General features: G+C 37.3%; 1 protein-coding gene across 4 annotated transcripts in view; it reads left to right on the forward strand.

The window, feature by feature from the left end:
• Positions 1-17,294, forward strand: part of Ibtk (inhibitor of Bruton tyrosine kinase) — a 72,895-nt gene extending 55,601 nt beyond the window's left edge. For all 4 annotated transcript variants that reach the window (XM_060384672.1, XM_060384674.1, XM_060384673.1 and 1 more), the window contains 6 exons: positions 817-909; positions 1,403-1,546; positions 8,499-8,645; positions 15,199-15,270; positions 15,681-15,810; positions 16,114-17,294. In XM_060384672.1, the coding sequence (XP_060240655.1) occupies positions 817-909; positions 1,403-1,546; positions 8,499-8,645; positions 15,199-15,270; positions 15,681-15,810; positions 16,114-16,245 (718 nt within the window). In that variant the 3' untranslated portion in view covers positions 16,246-17,294. The remainder of the gene's footprint in view (positions 1-816; positions 910-1,402; positions 1,547-8,498; positions 8,646-15,198; positions 15,271-15,680; positions 15,811-16,113) is intronic.
• The last annotated feature ends 391 nt before the right edge of the window (positions 17,295-17,685 follow it).

The following is a 17,685-nucleotide window of genomic DNA, read 5'->3' on the forward strand; positions in this document are numbered from 1 at the left end:
TTTAGTGTGCCTCATTTGTACATGTGGTTAGAGCTGACCACTTGAGATTGGATAACCAGTCAGGGAGCTTGCCGCTAGAGGAAACCTATTCTCTTTCTCTCAGCTGCCATCCATTTGACTGTCACTCTTCATCTGTGGGAGGGGCTTTCTGAAAGTTCCTCTGTCTACACTGTCATGTCTCCTGTCAGTGTCATTACATAGGCCCTGCTTAAGACAACTTTATCGTTAAGATTTCACGGGTGCAGCTTCTCTGCCATGTCTTCAAACATCTAGCATCATTAGAGTGTGAATTATTCTTATTTATAACATAGATTTCACTCGTATCAGGACCCTCATTGGGGGTCTCCAGTGTTGTTGAACATCTCATATTTTCTGAAAAGTGCATCTTTTTGTTAGTAATAACTGGTAATGAGAATTTTGTTTTTAAAAAAATGAAATGTGTTTTTTTTAATTCATTTATCTGGAAGGATAGACTTTAATTAGAATCTTAGTGGGTTCTTTTACCTAATTTAGATGACCCAGGATTCCTTCTGTTATTGGCTTTTTGTTTCTCTAGTAGAATAATTTCAGATTATCACTCACCTTGAAGAGCTTTAAAGTATTTAGTGTTCATATATTCCTCTGTGGGAGTAGCAGCCATTCAAAATACCTCTTTTGAGGTTGACTGAAGCCGACAAAAGTGAATTTAATTATTACTTAGACTATAAAGTAGTTATCATCGGTCTTACATATAATTACAGGTTCAGTTAAGTTTGGTGTTGCACATTATAGATAACGAATGCTATATTACTTTATTTTTATTTTTATGTCTTTTAGTCCTGTGAGTCCTCCTGTTGTGGATCTCAGAACCATCATGGAAAAAGAAGAAAGCAAACAAAAAAATGGCGCAGCACCAAAGACAAACTTAGGGTTGGTTAAAAAAAAGTTCAGGCCATGTTGTATTGTATTTCTGTCCTACAGAACTGGAACGATATACTGGCGCTTTGTTGTAACTTCCGTGCATTTGCTATAATAATTATAAGCCCTCTATAGGTAGCAGCCTCTGTACTGTTTGCTAGGTGTGCACTAATGCACAGGACAGGCTGGAGCACAGTCGTGCTGAAGTGGTTGTGGTGATTGTTGTGATGATTTATTTCTAAGATGTGCACAAGACTTAACTGTTTTTTTTTTTTTTTGAAAAGTGTATTATTCTGGGGGCACATGTTTAACCACTGTTTGATCATCAACAGTGTAAGTTGATATTCTAACCATTGAAACGTAATAGGAAACATGTGACGATGTCTTTGATTAAGCAGAGATTAATGCTGAGTGGCTCAATTTTGTTTTTAGTATAATGATTTCTTAAGAGACTAAGATTTCTCAGAAGCCAGTAGAAATAATTGGTTTACTCTTAAATTTTTAGAAAAATTATTTCTCATGGAATCAAACTTTCTCAGAAGCAACGGAAAATGATTGCATTGAGCACCAAAGAAAACAATTCAGGAACAAACAGCATGGAACCAATTCTAACAGCTCCTTCAAAGTCCCCCAAGCCAGTGAATGCATGGTATGCTCCCGTTGTTCAAATTACAGAGCTCTTGCTTTCGCTTCTGAGGCTCGCCTGCATGTGTTTCTATAGTATTTTTAAACATTTCATTTTCCCTGTTGGCTTTTAAGTTAAACATTGAAACTTTGCAGTACATGCTGGATTTGTTGTCCTGGTATCATTGGACTGGGGGGAGGGGGAAATGAGGCCAAGCACAGCAGGGGCCAAAAAGGATCCAGAGTGGTGACCCAAGACTGTGTCAGAGGCTGGGGTTGGGAAGGACAAAGGAACAAGTGAAGAAATGCACCTAATTTGCATGTGCTGACCTGATTGAAGACAGGCAAACATGAATGACAGACTGATTCAAATAGCACAGCATGGGAAGAAGTGCTATAGAGGGGCCAGGGACTCCCCAAGCCTATCAGTCACATTAGCAGACCTGCGGATCACATGATTTCTGAGAAGCCAGCTCTCTGGCAAGGGAACAGAAGCTTAACTGACTTTCTCTATGGAGTTGAGGAGGCCCAAGCTTGATTTGTGTAGGGAGCGACCCCATGCCTGCTGTGCTCTCTGAGAGAAGTATGGGAAGCGCTCTATTGTCCCTCACCTGGCTTGGCGACCCACAAGTACAGACTTAAAAAAAACAAAACTTTTGTTTTATTATAATTTCATATGTATTAACAGACATCATCGTTTCAAAAGTGTGGATTACTTTTTACTTTTGGATGCTATTCTTGCCACTCTGTAGTTTCTATTGAAAGGGGATTTAGTGTCATTTTAAAATAAGGACTGAATACACTAAAGTTTTATAGAAGTAATCTTGATGTTTAGTGTTTCGATCCCTTGGTCCTTCTGCAGGCATCCTTACTTGTCTGGCACAGAGCCGTTGAAACTGCTTTCTGAGCAGTTTGAGCAATGCCGTTGACTTCGTTTCATCGCGGAGCTTGTGCCATCAGTCTTCCCATCCAGGCCACATTACTAGGAATCTTCCAAAGATGAGTTGTGTAAAATGTTGTTCTTGCTATCTTCCAGCTTCCCTTTGTGGAAACTCAGGTCATAATGCTTGGAACCTTTAAGAGAAAGGTACAAGGATAGTGGGAAGGGCAAGGAAGAGACAGTAGGACCCTCTGTCTCATAGGATTCCAGGACATTCTGGGAGTGCTCATGCCTGTCTCTGTTTCTGAAAATGAGGGATTTTGTTGTTGTTGGTTTTTCCCCCACCATCAAAAATGCAAATTATTTTGAAGAAAACAGCAAGCAATTGATTTTGTTCTGTCGCCTTGTAGAACTGAGTCAGTGCCTACGAAAACCACCAGGAGGTGTGAAGTTAGTCAGTGAGAAAGGAAGCAAAGGAACAGGAAATGGGAAAATCCAGCCAAGAGATGTTGAAGATTTGAAGTGGGTCTGGTACAGCAGTGAGGTGTTTTCTCTAAACACAGGCATGGATGACCATTCTAGATGTTGTTGTAGTCTGGGAGAAGAAGGTAAATGCTTGAGGATACTTTGAGCTTAATAATGTGGATTTCACTTTGTCATCAGTTGGCTTACTTTAAAAGCCAGCAGCAAACAAGGAAAGGGAGTTTCAGGCTTTTTCCTGGCAATATGTTTCTTGGCACCTATGTTCTGTGGTCTGCCTCGTCTGCTGTGGTGCCATTTGGCCTTCTTATAGTGTTCAGGATGCTGATACTGTGGTAGATCCATCTGTTCTGTAATGTTTCTCCCATTTGGTATGTGTGCAGCAGAAATCTATTTACACACACTGTAAGAAAGTCCATATCATCATTACTTCTAATAACTAAGTATTGATACAGTCTTGTAATCTGTTATTATTGAATGGCTAAATATTTTTTAAAGTGAAATACTTTAAATGAGTAATGAAAGGTAATATTACTAAAAGTAACCATGAATCTTAGCAATATATTGATAAAGGAAGTCCAAAAATATCATAATGTGTGAGTCATTCATAAAATATTAAAATTAGCACTTGATTGACATTGCTTCAGTGATCTCTGCTGCTGTGGTTCATTTTTATGTCTTGTAATAGTTTATTGCTTACTTTGCTTTTATGCTCCGGTTGGAAATTATGTAACTGTCCCTCGGGGACCCCTCATATGTTGGTACTCTGTCTGGTGTTTTTTCCCTCATCTCCAGAGACTTTGTTTTCTAATGAGCTTCCACTGATGAGGTCTGTGTATTTAGGTGCTGGCATTCTGGAAGCTGATTGGGATAAGGAGGTTACCCTGGCACTCTGTTCTCAACATTTACTGTAGATTTTTCACATGCTCTACCATTTCAAATTTAGACTTGATGCGTAGCACACAGCTTATTCCTCTTTCCCGTTTGACTTGTGACTTCAGCTTTGTCTTGCGCCCTCCTTGTAGGTGATATTTAGCCCCCAAGCCACACAAAAGGTCTGGTCCTGAGAATGTCTCCAGCAGACAGTAGTTAGTGTGGGCCCTTTCCAGTTTCTATTTTCTTGTGCCCTCACCCTAGCTGTTCCTGTAGCTGTCTATTGATACAAAGTCGTGCTGGCCTCAGGCTGCTCTTTTTTTTTTTTTTTTTACCTCTTTTTTCTGATTACTTTCTGTTCACTTTATGTGGGATTTTAAGGAAAAGCAATCAAGTATTTGTCACCTTAGATTTTGATCTTCAAATTTACTGAACTCTTTTCTCTGGTCATTAGCAGCATGAGCTGAGCTCCATGTGGATGGCACTGTCTTCCTAAAATGCAAAGGGAATCAATTGCTCATTAAGGAAATTCTAGGAATATGGGGAACTGTCATTAAGTTTGGCAGAAACACCTTTGAAAAATAATTATGCCGTGTTCAAATAGAAATGATATTTATTATATACTCTTTATGAAACTTATACTCTTTATGAAAAACTTAAGAGCAAACAAATGAGTGATTAATTTTATATATCTTAAGATATCAAGACAATTTATTCAACTGACCAAATACCAGCTTATTTTGACTTCAAGATGGAAGCAGTCTCTGAATTAATTTTATTAATGATTAAAAAAAATTAATGTTTATGCTTAATGTTCTTTTATCACTTTAGACTCAACTATATTTTCATCTTAAATATTTATTCTTTCTTTAGTGCTAGAGCTTGAACCGAGGGCCTTAGGCCTGCAAAGCAAGCACTCTGCCACTGAGCTATACTCCAGCACTGTTTTAGAGCCTCCAAAACTGCTTTTCTGTGAAATTCCTTAGGATCCATATGTTACTTTTATTTATACTCATTAAACACTAAACTGAAATAATTTATAAGGATGTGCACATATGTATATTTGTGTCGATTCCTATTTAGAGTAATATTCATAATATATCTACATAATGGGCTGTGAGGTTATCTGCATTTTATCTTGTCACTGGCACAGACAAGAAAGTATTTGTTAGAAATTTAAAGAATACATTATATAAAATAGTTAATGGTCAGTTTTTAGGAGCTTTGAGGCATGTTGAGTACAAAGAGAAATACATTATTAGTTGTTGAATGATTTTTCTTTCTTGAATTTATGTATAAAGCTTAAACTGAGCTTGAGACCAAAAAAAAAAAAAGAATATAAGATGCTGCTTTTGTTATATTGTAATTATTAGTTCTATATAGAACACATACTTAAAATGGTACAGTTAATCACATTATTCAGTATAATACACAATTTTATTTTTAAATTAGACACATGTGCAGTGAAAACGCATTAGTAATGTATAGTGACTACTGCTGAGATACCATCCTTTATACATACTAATTGAAAAATAATTGGCAGAGTTTAAATTACATTCTAGTTTTAAAAAGTAGAAAATAAATCTAAAATTAGCATTTTAATTTGTAAGCTATCTTTATAGAAGGTATTTGTGATGTAGTGATTTTTTAAGTTACTTACATTTCATTATCTGCAGAGTCCCCTTATAAAAACGTAGGTTTGTAGATGTTTTTATATTTTTCATTATATTAATATTAAATGTGCAGTTAATGAAAGCACAAATGAGCCTGCTACATTTTACACCATGATTATGGTAGTGTTTTTACTCGTCTATTCAAATACACATACACTAACCCTATATACTTTCCCAAGATATAGTTGTGCCCTTGCTACCTACAATTAGGTGTAGCCATGGAGAATATAAATATAATGAGCTTTTACATTAGAATTAAGCTCTAGCCAGTTGAATTTTGAAACTAATGAAAAACATTAAGTGTATGTGGGATCTGGGCACTTTTTCTTTTCAATGTTTTACTTGGAGAAATATGTCTTTCACTATCATCTTGTGGAAAATGTATGGTCTTTGTGGCCTGGCTTGATATCTGAATGTAAATTCTTTTGAGCTAGCTTATATAAAATAATTGGAGTTATTTAACCTTTTTGACTTAGAAATTTTATTCATTAAAGTTGCTGAGGCTAAGGAACAAAATCCCGAGTAATATTTGCATGGATATAAATGTCTGCAAATGTTTCTCTATAAAGTTTCTGTGGCTTCAGGATTGAAAATAGCCAAAGCCCACGTTCGGAAAGTAAAGTTGTGGGAAACGAGACACTGTTTTAAGTCTGGGCGTACCCAATGGAAAGGGCTTTAAGGGCTTGCTAGACTGTCTGCCGAATTAGCTACTTTATAGGTGGTTACTGTGCACAGCTAATGAGTGTGAACTTAAGATATTCTATAACTGTTGGGTATACGCGCACTTAATTTTAGGTTAAAGATTATAAATAAATAAATATTTATTTCCCTATACCATGTAAATTCTCACAGTTTTTTCCACTGGGTTGATTATAGAAGTTCCTCATTACCTTTGTATTCCCATGGTGCATTGTATTATCTATTGTTCCATAATACATTTTCCCTACAAAGCAGCTTCAGTGTTTATTGTCTGGTTTCAGGGATCTTGGCTAGGTGCCTCTGGCTCCTATCTAACAGAGTCAAGGCCTGTTAATGGCTCCAAAGCTTCTCTTGGAGATGTAGGGGAGATTGACATGTTTCTTTTTCTTGGCGTGTCAATGATTTCTTCATGCTGTTTTCCTGGTCTCCCTTGTTTCTGAAACAATCTAGCCATATGGTCATATTGTGATGAATTTCTGGGTCTGCTCTCATGATACCTCTCTCCCCTGATACACACAAACACCAGATCAGTTCTTGGAATCAAACTTGAAGACTCTTGCATGATAGGCAGTCAAGTGTGCTGGGCCCCAACTTTTTCTTTTGTCTATAATTTAAAGCAAAGTTTTAGTTTCCCTAGGGCATTTTTCTTTGTATTTGTCTTTGAGTTTGCTAATATTTTGTAATCTTTAAATTTATGTCTCCTTTCAATTGTGGAAAGATTTTGTGGAAAATGTTTGATTTACATTCTTCTTTTTTGTCTGCTGGTTCTGGTTTTCTAGTTATATATGGTGGCCATTAACTGTCTCATAACTCTCCATGGCTGACTTAAATTAATGTCAGTCATCTGTCTGTTCTTCACAGTCAACAATTCCAGTTCGTTTATCTCCTTATTGACTTTCAGTCTGCAAGTCCATTGAAGTTAACTGTTTTTAAACATTGTGTTTTAGTTTTGAGATGCCATTGTTATTTTTTTATTTCTTTTTCTCTGCTGAGTTATTTATATGTCATTTAATTCATTTTGTCTGAGTTAGAGTTTCTTTCTTTTTTCATTACTATTCTCTCATACATATCTCCTCCCTCGATAGCCTCCCTCCCCTGCCTCTATCCACTCCTCCTTCACAGTTAGGGTTTCTATTGCTGTGATAAAACACTATAACCAAACACTATTTGGGGAAGAACGGGCTTATTTCTTCTTACAATTCTATATCACAGTATATCATTGAGGGAAGTCTGGGGAGGACCTTAAGACATGAACAGAAGCAGAAGCCATGGAGGGATGCTGCTTACTGGCTTGCTCAGCCTGCTTATTTATACAACCCAGGACCACTGCACAGGGTTGGCATCACCCACAGTGGGCTGCACCCTCCCACATCAGTCATCAACAGTGAAGTGCCACAGACTTGCTTATATGGGTCAGTCTTATGGAGGCATTTTCTCAATTAAAAATCCCTCTTTCCAAGTAACTCTAGCTTGTGTTGAGTTGACAAAAAGCTAACCAGCACACCTCCCAAACATATTTTTTCTTATTTGTTGCACAACTATAATAGCTATATTAGAATTGTTGCTAATTTTAACACCTAGAGTCTATCTTTAGCCTTGGTATGTAGTAATTCCTTTTTCTTACAGCATAATTTTCATTGTTGATTTGAAATCAATAAACTTCAACAACATGGAAAATTTAATTAAGCCAACTGCAGAAATTTTAATGTATATCCTCCTATTTTTTGCATATACTTTGAATAGCCATTTAATGGATGTGTTTTCATGTGTATTATTTTTTTTTTTACATTTGCTTTCTTTTGCTGTGTTAAATCAATGAGCAAACCCAACTTGGGGAGGAAAGGGTTTGTTTGGTTTATATATCCCAGGTCACAGACTGTTCTCGAGAGAAGTCAGAGCAGGAACCTGGAGGCAGACACTGAAGTAGAAGCCAAGGCAGAAAGCTGCTTATTGGCATCATCCCCATGATTTAGGACTACCTGCCTAGGATAGTCCAACAGTGGGCTGGAGCCTCCTGTATCAATTTCTAATCAAGAAAACTCCTCATAGATTTTTTTACAGGCCAACCTGATTGGAGACACTTTGTCAGATGAAGTTCTCTCTTTTAAGATGAGCTTAGCCTGTATCAAGTTCACAAACATAATTAGTATACCATGCCCTGTCCAACCATGCACACTGAAGTTCTGTTGGAATAGACAGTTGTAGGATATAAAAGAGAAAAGAAATATCTATGAAGCTGGTGTATTTGAAAATGTTTTGTTGAAAAAAATCTATAAAATCAGTTCTTACATTTTTTTTCCTGTTCTTTGACAGTTTCACTGTAATGTCCCTTTGCTAAGTGTTTTTAACATGATCTTTGCTTTCTTCTTCAGGGCATCTCTAAATTCACCTTCATCCAAGTCATTCCGGGATTTTTTACTAGAAGAAAAAAAACCTGTTACTGGTCATGGTTCAGGAGATCATGTCAAAAAAGTTTGTTTTAAAGGAGTTGAAAACTCTCAGGCCCTAAATGTCATGAGGTAATAAATTTAAAAGTAATGTATTTTCTACTTTAAACTATTCTGTGGTGGTTTCATGTTCTGAAATGATGTTAAAAATATAGAAGGCTGATATTATAGCTCTTTGTACATTTAGGATTAAAGTTAACAAGTCCATTTCCTCTTCCTCTTTTTTATCTTTTCTTTTGGTAACAGTTATGGAGATATTTGCTTATAACAAATGGCATATCTAAGCCACAGTTTTAAATTTTGGAGTACAACTACACCCATGACATGGTCACACACTCAGAGGAGTGAATATGATCACTGCTCCCAAAATCTTCCTCATGCCCCCTTTCCCTGTCATGTCCCATTGATTCTTAACATCACAGATCTTGTACATTCTAGCATCTCCTGCCAGTGAGACCATAAAATCGGACCTTTACTATAATTACTTTGGAACTTATCCATCTTCTTATGTATCAACTGTTGATTCCACTTACTTGTTGAATGTCCACCACAGTCTACCTCCACGTGTCTGTTACTGAACTTTGGGTGTTTCTGTTTCTAACTGAAGTTTTTTATTTATTCATTTAGTTCTCGTTTTTTTGAGTCAGCATCTCATAGTGCATGCTAGCCTGGGACTTCTTTGGTTGTCTTAACCTTGGGCCCCTCCAGCCTTAGCTTCCAATGTGCTGGATTACAAGTATGTACTACCTAACTCAACTATTATAGGTATTTTTTTATACTGTTTATTCAGAGATGCTTTGTATTTTAAATGCCTACATGATGCATGAAAATCTGTCCATAATTTATTAGAAGCATTTTAATTAATTTTTCAATATGGTATATAATTTTTTTCTTTTTTTTTGAGAGAGGGTTTTCTGTGGTCCAGCCTGGCTGGCCTTGAACTTATTATATAACTGAAGATGACCTTGAACTCCTGAAATTCCTTCCTTTAAGCTCCTACAGGCCTGTGCTATCAGACTTCTTAATTTATATTAACTTTTTTTTTTTTTTTTGCAAACGAATATTCCTGATTGCTAGAAGGCCAGTGATGGTTGGACTCACATGCTCATCTCCCCAGAATGTGCCCACAGTGTTGATAGTGAAAGAGAAAAGAAATAATGGCAACTGTAGCCAGATGAATGTTTTATGTAATGACAAACATCTTATTTCTGATTCTATTTGTTAATTTTTTTTTCCTTCTGATAAATCCATTTTTAAGAAGTCCTGCTAGGTGTGGTGACTCACATCTGCCATCTTACTGTTTGAATGGCTGAGGGAGGATTGCCGTGAATGCCAGCCTGGGCTTCCTAGCGAGTTCTAAGGCAGTCTGTGTCTCAGACAAACACATCAGCAACAGCAGAAATGTTCTGTTCAATTTCAATGCATCAAACAAATTATCTGATTAAAACAATAGAGCCCCAGAGGTGTTTAACCTCTGCTTCCCCTTCCGTGGAGACTGAGGGGCTATCAGAGGCTTCTAACAACACTTGTGTCTGAACTTCTGGTATATGTGAAGTGTTTAGAGACATTTCTTTTTGTTTTTGTTGTTGCTGTTGATACTGTGGTTGGTTTTCTTACTGCACACAGGTACATTTAGAAGCACTGTTTTTGAGTGATTTTGTTGCAGTACAGAAACTTAGACTCAAAAGGATCAGGTTACTATCTCCCTAGCTTTTCAAATAATTTTAGAAGAAGAATGCTCTTTTAAATTGAACTCAAATATAGAAAACAAGCCTACTCACATCTAAATTTTCAGGTTAAAATCTTAATGTTTCTTTTTTATTATCTCTTTCTGCTTCAGAAGCTGTCATCATTAATTGATCCTTTCAGTTCTTATACAGATTCAACTTTTTCTCATGCACTAGATTTTTCTCCCTCTGTGTTCTTGTTTGCTGAAGTATTTTCATCCAGTCTGGGTGGAATAATGAATCTCCCACTTTTCTTCCAAGTTTTATTCTAGTCATCCTGCCCTTGCCAGCCTTGCCCCACTGCATGGCCAGATCTCTTACAAGAGCTGTCAGTTACCACTTTATGTCTCTCTAGAGTCTGTTCCGTGTTTAAACTAGAGTAGCCTGGGTAACCTTAATAGTTCCCTACTATGGGACTGTTTATACCAGAACTGCATTGTGGCTCACTTTCTTATTTTATTTTCTCTGCTCTATACTATGTATATCATGAGCATTAGCATATATTCTGTTATACTACAGACTACTTTCGTCTATGATCTGAGCTTCAGATTCATTTGTGTTCTTGGCCTTTCCACCTTGTTTAGATCTTCAGAAAGACATCTGACCTTATGCGTGACACCAAAACTGCATGATATTTTCATAATGCTCTCACAAATCGAAAGTTAAACTGTAGATTCATCACAAACACCTCATTGTTCCTGCTCTTCATTCCTTAGTAAGCAGTGCTTGCTAGTCTGTTTAGCTCTTGAGTGTTTAATGCATACACTAAACTTCATAACCAAGGCTCGCAGGTCACCATGGCATCTTTGTTCTGTTGTTATTGTTGTTTGTTTTTGTTTGTTTGTTTTTAATTGGTTTTTGAGACAGGGTTTTTCTGTGTAGCCTTGGATGTCCTGGACTCACTTAGTAGACCAGGCTGTCCTCGAACTCACAGGGATCTGCCTGCCTCTGCCTCCCTGCACCATGACTTTTTACCCTAGTTATGAGAGTGGTTTCATGCCCAGTCTTCTTTCTTCTTTCCTTCACTACACTGAGCCAATGTGTTTTCTTTTAAAAATATAAAACTTACTGCCTTTAGAATAAAAGCTAGAACTTTTACTATGGCCTCCAAGCTCTACATATCCTGGCTTATGTCAACTTCTTTCACTTTGTCTTAGGAAATAATCCCTGTAGTATATTGTCTTTAAGTTTCTTTTGTTCACAACCGTCCCTCTTTCTATTACTTTAACCTTTCATTGCAACTTTTCACAGTCTGTTTAGTTGGGTGTTTTAGAGGCATCATACTTCTTTACTAAGTCAATTTCTGTTACATATCTCTGCTGTGCTTCTGAGCATGGCTATAGCTGTTGCTAGTGATTCTTTTGTTTGTTTGGAAACAGGATCTTACTGTTTAGTTCTGACTGCCTCAGAATTTGCTGTGTAAACCAGGCTGGTTTCAGCCCACAGAGATCTACCTGTCTCTGCCTCTGCCTTCCCCAGGGCTGAGATTAAAGGTGTGAGCAACCATGCCTGGCACTAGTGATTGTCTGATGTATGTGTGCTATTTTCATATCAACACGGTTACAGCAAGGGTGATGTTTCTCTTTGCTAGTCATTGCACACACATGCTTAAAATGGGCATTTAATGAGTATTTGATGATTCACTGAATAAATAAATGAATTAAAACTGTAACTTTTTTCAGATAATGTTTGTTTTGAATATAGTAAATTTTATTGGTCGTCTCTGGTATGAATTTGAAAGTATAAAAATTATGTTTGTTTTTATAGTATTTTATATTTCAAATGCTAGTGGTGTAGATTGGGATTTTAATTTTCATTGAGTAAGTTGCTATTGGTGATGAAACAGAAAATCTTAAGGATCTGTGGTTTGCTAGTTGGTCACTAGAGTGTGCTGTCATATTGGGACTAAACTATGAGAAGTGCGTGCTATGATATGACTGGAAATTTGAGTTGAAAGCTCATGTGTCAGAAGCTTGATAGTTGATGTAGGAACTAATTTTTATATAAATGACTCTCATTGGTAAGGTATTGTAAAAAGTATAGGCTGTTTTTAGTGTTTATTTAATCATAGAAAACATGTAATTCACAAGTAAATTTCTTCTTACTTATTTAAGAAGGACATATGAAACACTGTAGACAAACAAAATACTCACCAGATAATGGGATACCCGGAAGGGCATAGCGTTGTACTGGCTTCTGTTGGGCATACATAAAAACACAACATGCAGGCTTAGCCCTGAATGGATTTAAGTCTGATTAAACGGGAATATATATACATTATGGCCCATCAGAGTTAAATGACAGGTAAATGCAGCAGCAGAGGTCATGCTAGATTTATAGGAAGATGTAGAGGAAGAGCAGAAACTTGAGCTATTGTAGCCTCAACCATCCTGTTCTAATGTGTGATCATGGAAAAAGCAGAGAAATAACACCATTGATCTTTGTTGTCAAGGGCTTTGGAATGTGGGCTGAGATTTTTAAAGAAGAAATAAACAGCATAAATAAGCAGCTGTAATCAGAAATAATCAGCATAAACAGGAAATAATAGAAGAAAAGCAGGAAGACAGGAATGCTGGTGGTCCTTTGGGGTGGCCTGTAAGGGTCAGGCCTCAGCTGAGGAAAGTACAGACCACAAATTTTTGTCTTAATTGTAGAAAATGTGACTTAAAAATTAATTTTTGCCCCAAGGCAACGGCAAGCAAAGAAAGGCAGTTTCATCTGGAGGTGTAAAAATGCAAAAGGGAAGGGTTCGTGGTCCTTTTAGCGATTTGTTCCTTGTGTGTTTTTTTCATTTTCCTTTCATCTAAATAATTCTGCAGATCTGGACTGGGAAATGTGAGCCGTGTTTCTAATCACCATGAAAAGTGATTTCTGGAACAAAATTACTAGTATGCTTATATCAGTTCTAATATTAGGTAAATGTTAAAAAATAAAGCTGGTATAGTATCTCATAAATAAAAAGATATTGTCTAAGTAAAAATAGCTTAGTTCTTTTAATACCTAAATTTGACAGTACTTTTCAATTAAGCAAAAATCTTTAAAGAATATTTTACATAACCTTTTGGTCTATTTTTCTTTTTCAGAAGGCTAAATATATACAGGTTGTATGTTAGAAAGTATGTTATGTGTCTAGTTTTGTTTTTAGGACCTGAAGTTTAATAACTATGTATTATCTGAAAGCTTAGAACTCTTGAAAATTTCCTAGCTGTTTTATTTAATAGCTTTCCTGTGTTTTATGATAAAATTTTGACAAACTCCCAGTTGTTTGGATAAAGCAGTGATTAGTATAATTATCCATCAAAGATTATCAGTGGAAAGCATTGTGGGATTACAATCTTATGAGACATGCTTTTGTGATTTTTAACATTTTTGGGTGACTTGCTAGCCAAGCCCTCCGTTGCATTAAATCTACAATCAGACTGATGTTTCAGTGTCACAGTATAGCTGTTCCTTGGTGTCACCGTATATGAAATAGGGCCCAATAGCCCTACTGAGGCTTATAACCCTCCTGAGGCTCATTTCTCCTCTCATATATCACAGTCCATCACAAAATACAATTGTTATTCTTAAAGCTTTATTTTATATCAATTTAATAGACTCTGGGTTTGAAATCTCCTTAGACTGTTAATATAGTTTTGTTAGCCAGTAACATACCATTTTCAATCCCTTATTAGCTAATGTTAACTGTGGAAAATAACAGGTTTCCTTGTGATGTTTCAGTATACAGCTATGGTGTATACTGGTCATACCCATGCTCTATTCCTTTTTAACAATTTTTAATTGTTAATTAACAATTTGTTATTTAACAATTTGTTATTGTTAATTACTATTAATTAACAATAATTAATTGTAATTGTTATTAACAATTTGTAATTGTTAATTACTGACTTACTATAGTTATCTAACAACTACATAATTATCAACTCTACATTCTTTGTGCATCTTTTAGAGTGTCAATACATTTTTATTGGTTTCCAGAACCACCAGGATGATTTCCAGTATCTGAAGTGTGATTGCTGAATGAGCTATTCCCAGTAGGCTTGGGCATTTGAATGTTTGGTCCCCACTTGGTGATACTGTTTGGGAAGGCTTAGGAAGTTCAGCGGTGTTAGAGGAGGCGTGTCGCTGGGGGCAAGCTTTGAGAATGCCTTCTGCCATTTCCAGTGCTCTCTCTGCTTTGTGTTTATGATAGAAGACGGGAGCTCTCAGCGCGACGTGCCACCCTCACATTGCCATCATGGGCTCTTAAACCTTTAAATCTAGACAAGAGTGTAACATGGTGGAGAACAGTCTACATTCTGATGGGATTAACTTGGATGGAGACCTAATGCAACATCCCTTGGTTAAATTCTTGGGAAGATCTTGCAAGTGAGACCAGGGCTGGAGACCAGAGGCTTGCTGTGGTGTTAAAGCACAATAGAAGGACAATACAGCCAATACCTTCATGTATCAGTTACTTTTGTGTTGCTGTGATAAAATGCTGCAGCCAAGGCAGTTTACAAAATGGTTTATTTGGGAGTATGGTTCCAGAAACTTGCAGATTGCATCTTCTATAACATTCTGTCAGTCATCTGGAGCATACATTGTGGGTATATTAGTTACCCACAAGGTATGAGTGCTAACTATTCACACAGGCATTTGTACTTCTCATGTACGCCCGAACACCATACATAATGATATGTGAGCATCATTGGAAAAAGAGTGCTCCTTCTGAGGCTTTCTCTGTGCGGTTCATTTCTCTGTAGATGCCTTTGTTTGCCTGTCCTCCTTAAGCTAGGCTTGACTGCACACAGTCATTTGTCTCCCGAGTCAGGAGCTCGCGGCTCTGCTGTATCTGTTAGAAGTTTCACTAATATTACTGAAATCCTTAATCCCAATGTTTGGAATTTGTTTTACAGATGCTCAACTCATGGAACTCCAGTACTAGAAAGCAATCATGTGTCTGATTTCCCACTTCTAGACAGTCCCAAGTAAGCTTAATTGATTACCTGTGGGCCTTGAATGCTGAGCTGGTTCTTCACAGTGACACACACACACACATACACTATGTATACACACACGAAATGGGTAATTTTATAGTTGAAGGCACTAGGATGTATTGCTTGAACGTTCTGTTTTCTAAAGTAAGAGTTAAGTATATAATTTGTTACACCTTTTTAGAATTTTCTAAAATTTTACCTGTAACACTTAAATAAAATAATAATTATCCTTTGTTGTGTTTTCGCCTCACATCCTGTAATTTCTGCAGAGGTTCCCGGTTGCATTATGTACGAGTTGCTGGGTGGGGTAGGGGACAGCATTGCTTAGTAATATTTCATAGGAAATTTTATATGCAAAACTTTGAGGACATGAATTAAAGGTGGTATTGTCATTCTTACAGCCCCTGGCTATCTTCCTCACTTGCCACTTCTGCAGTCGCTCCAGTCACATTTGCATCTATCGTAGAAGAAGAGCGGCAACAAGAAGCTGCCCTCATCAGAAGTCGGGAGAAACCCTTGGCTCTCATTCAGGTGAGTGTCGTGTTCGCTCAGCTTCAGCTCGGTGAGGACCCTAGGTCTTTGGGTTTTGTTATTTGTTGTGGTCTCTTGAGACAGTATCTAACTCTGCAGTCCAAGCTGGCCTCTAACTCATGGTAATCTTCCTGCTCAGGCTCAAGATTTCTCACAAGGCCAAGGGACTAGCAAGGCTTCTGATTCAGTTCTGCTGTGTTGTTTCTATGTAAAGTCTCAGCTGCTGCAAAGGAAGCCAGAATACCACTCTATCCTGCTAACCTGTTCTCCTTAAAAACGAAATATCTCTGTCTTTCCTCCCAGGTTGAGGAACATGCAATACAAGATTTGCTGGTTTTCTACGAGGCATCTGGCAACCCTGATGAGTTTGTTGTGGTTGAAAGGACACCACAGGGGCCTCTGGCAGTGCCTATGTGGAACAAGCATGGATGCTAGCTCACTGGAGAGAGTATGCTGCTCCCAGGCCGTGATTGCCACACCCACATGAAGAAAACCCATGCGCAAGCATTCTTACAGATTTGGTAGCACAGTGTAGTAGTCAGAGCAGGAATGGATATGATTTCTTCCCGTAGTTTATAATGTTTGTATAACTAAAGAGAAATTTATCAAAATTGTGATTTTAGTAACTTTTATGTGAAAATGTGTCAGGAAAAATGTTAAGCTAAGGTTAGTAGGATTGTTTCTTCTAAATTACCTTATAAATGAAAATATGGGTGAAGTGTGAGGTTTAGGAATAATTCATTAAAAATAATTTTTTCACTTGAGAATGTGGAGTAGTTGAGAAGAGCTTAATTTTAAAATAAGATGAGCTTAAGGCACCATTGCTTCTGATTCACTAATGGCCAGCATGTTCTTTTTGCCGCAGCAGATGTGTTTGAACTGTTGTTTTTTCACTGGGCTGTTCATTTCTTAGGCCTCTTTGCAGTGGGACCTGATGAAGTTCTATGTGTTTCCTAACTCTTCAGGACAGTTTAGTCAACACCCATGGCTTCTGTGGGAGATTTGGATTCATGTTGTTTTGTTGGTGTAAGAAGATAGCAAGAGAGGACATATGAATACCTAATTGTGAAAGAATCAGTTCCTTAAAGAGTTAAAACTTTCTAAAACAAGCATAGGATTACCAAATAGTTCGACAGAGTGGTTATGTATAGTCACTGTTTAGTGTCAGAAGTTCTTTGGGCCTGGAGTATGTGTGTACATGTGAATTTTGATTTTTATAGTATGCTGTTTGGTTTGGTTTTCAGTGTTTAAAATTAAAAAGAAAAAAAAATGTTAAAATGTGTGCTTTGGTATGTAGACAGAATGAGAAAGGTAATGCTTAACTTCCTGGAAAGAATCCCTGGGGAGATATAGGCAGTTCACCACTTGACTTGAGTTGATGGGAAATTGGCTGAAACTAAGTCAGTGTTTCAGTTCAGTTCCACCCACAAGCAGCAGACATGTACACAGATGTGCAATAAAAAATAATCTTGAGCCAATCACTACTAATGTGTGTTTGACTTCGTGTGTAAGTGCTAGACTGACACCTTGAGGGAAAAGTTTCTAGCTATTCCTAATTATTTTCCCCCTGATTTGCCACACTGATGGTCAGTTATATATTTTTACTCCGCTAAAATTCCCAAGTTTTATATTCTGTATGTTTGAGTGATTCAAGGAAAAAGGAATTTTATGATGTGTGTCTTTTTGATGGCAGTAAAGAAGCTTTCCAGAGTCATTGGCTTGTTGGAGGATTTGATACTCTGAAGACACTGTAAACAGTGGTGTTCTTCCGGTTCGCCCTCCCTGTGAAGTGCCCTCGGCACTCCTTGTTGCAGTCAGAGTGTGTGAAGCGGGAGCTAGGCTGACTGCATGTGGGGCTCTCGTCCTCCCTTTATA

The sequence above is a fragment of the Meriones unguiculatus genome, chromosome 6 (assembly GCF_030254825.1).
Source record: "Meriones unguiculatus strain TT.TT164.6M chromosome 6, Bangor_MerUng_6.1, whole genome shotgun sequence".
NCBI lineage: Eukaryota > Metazoa > Chordata > Mammalia > Rodentia > Muridae > Meriones > Meriones unguiculatus.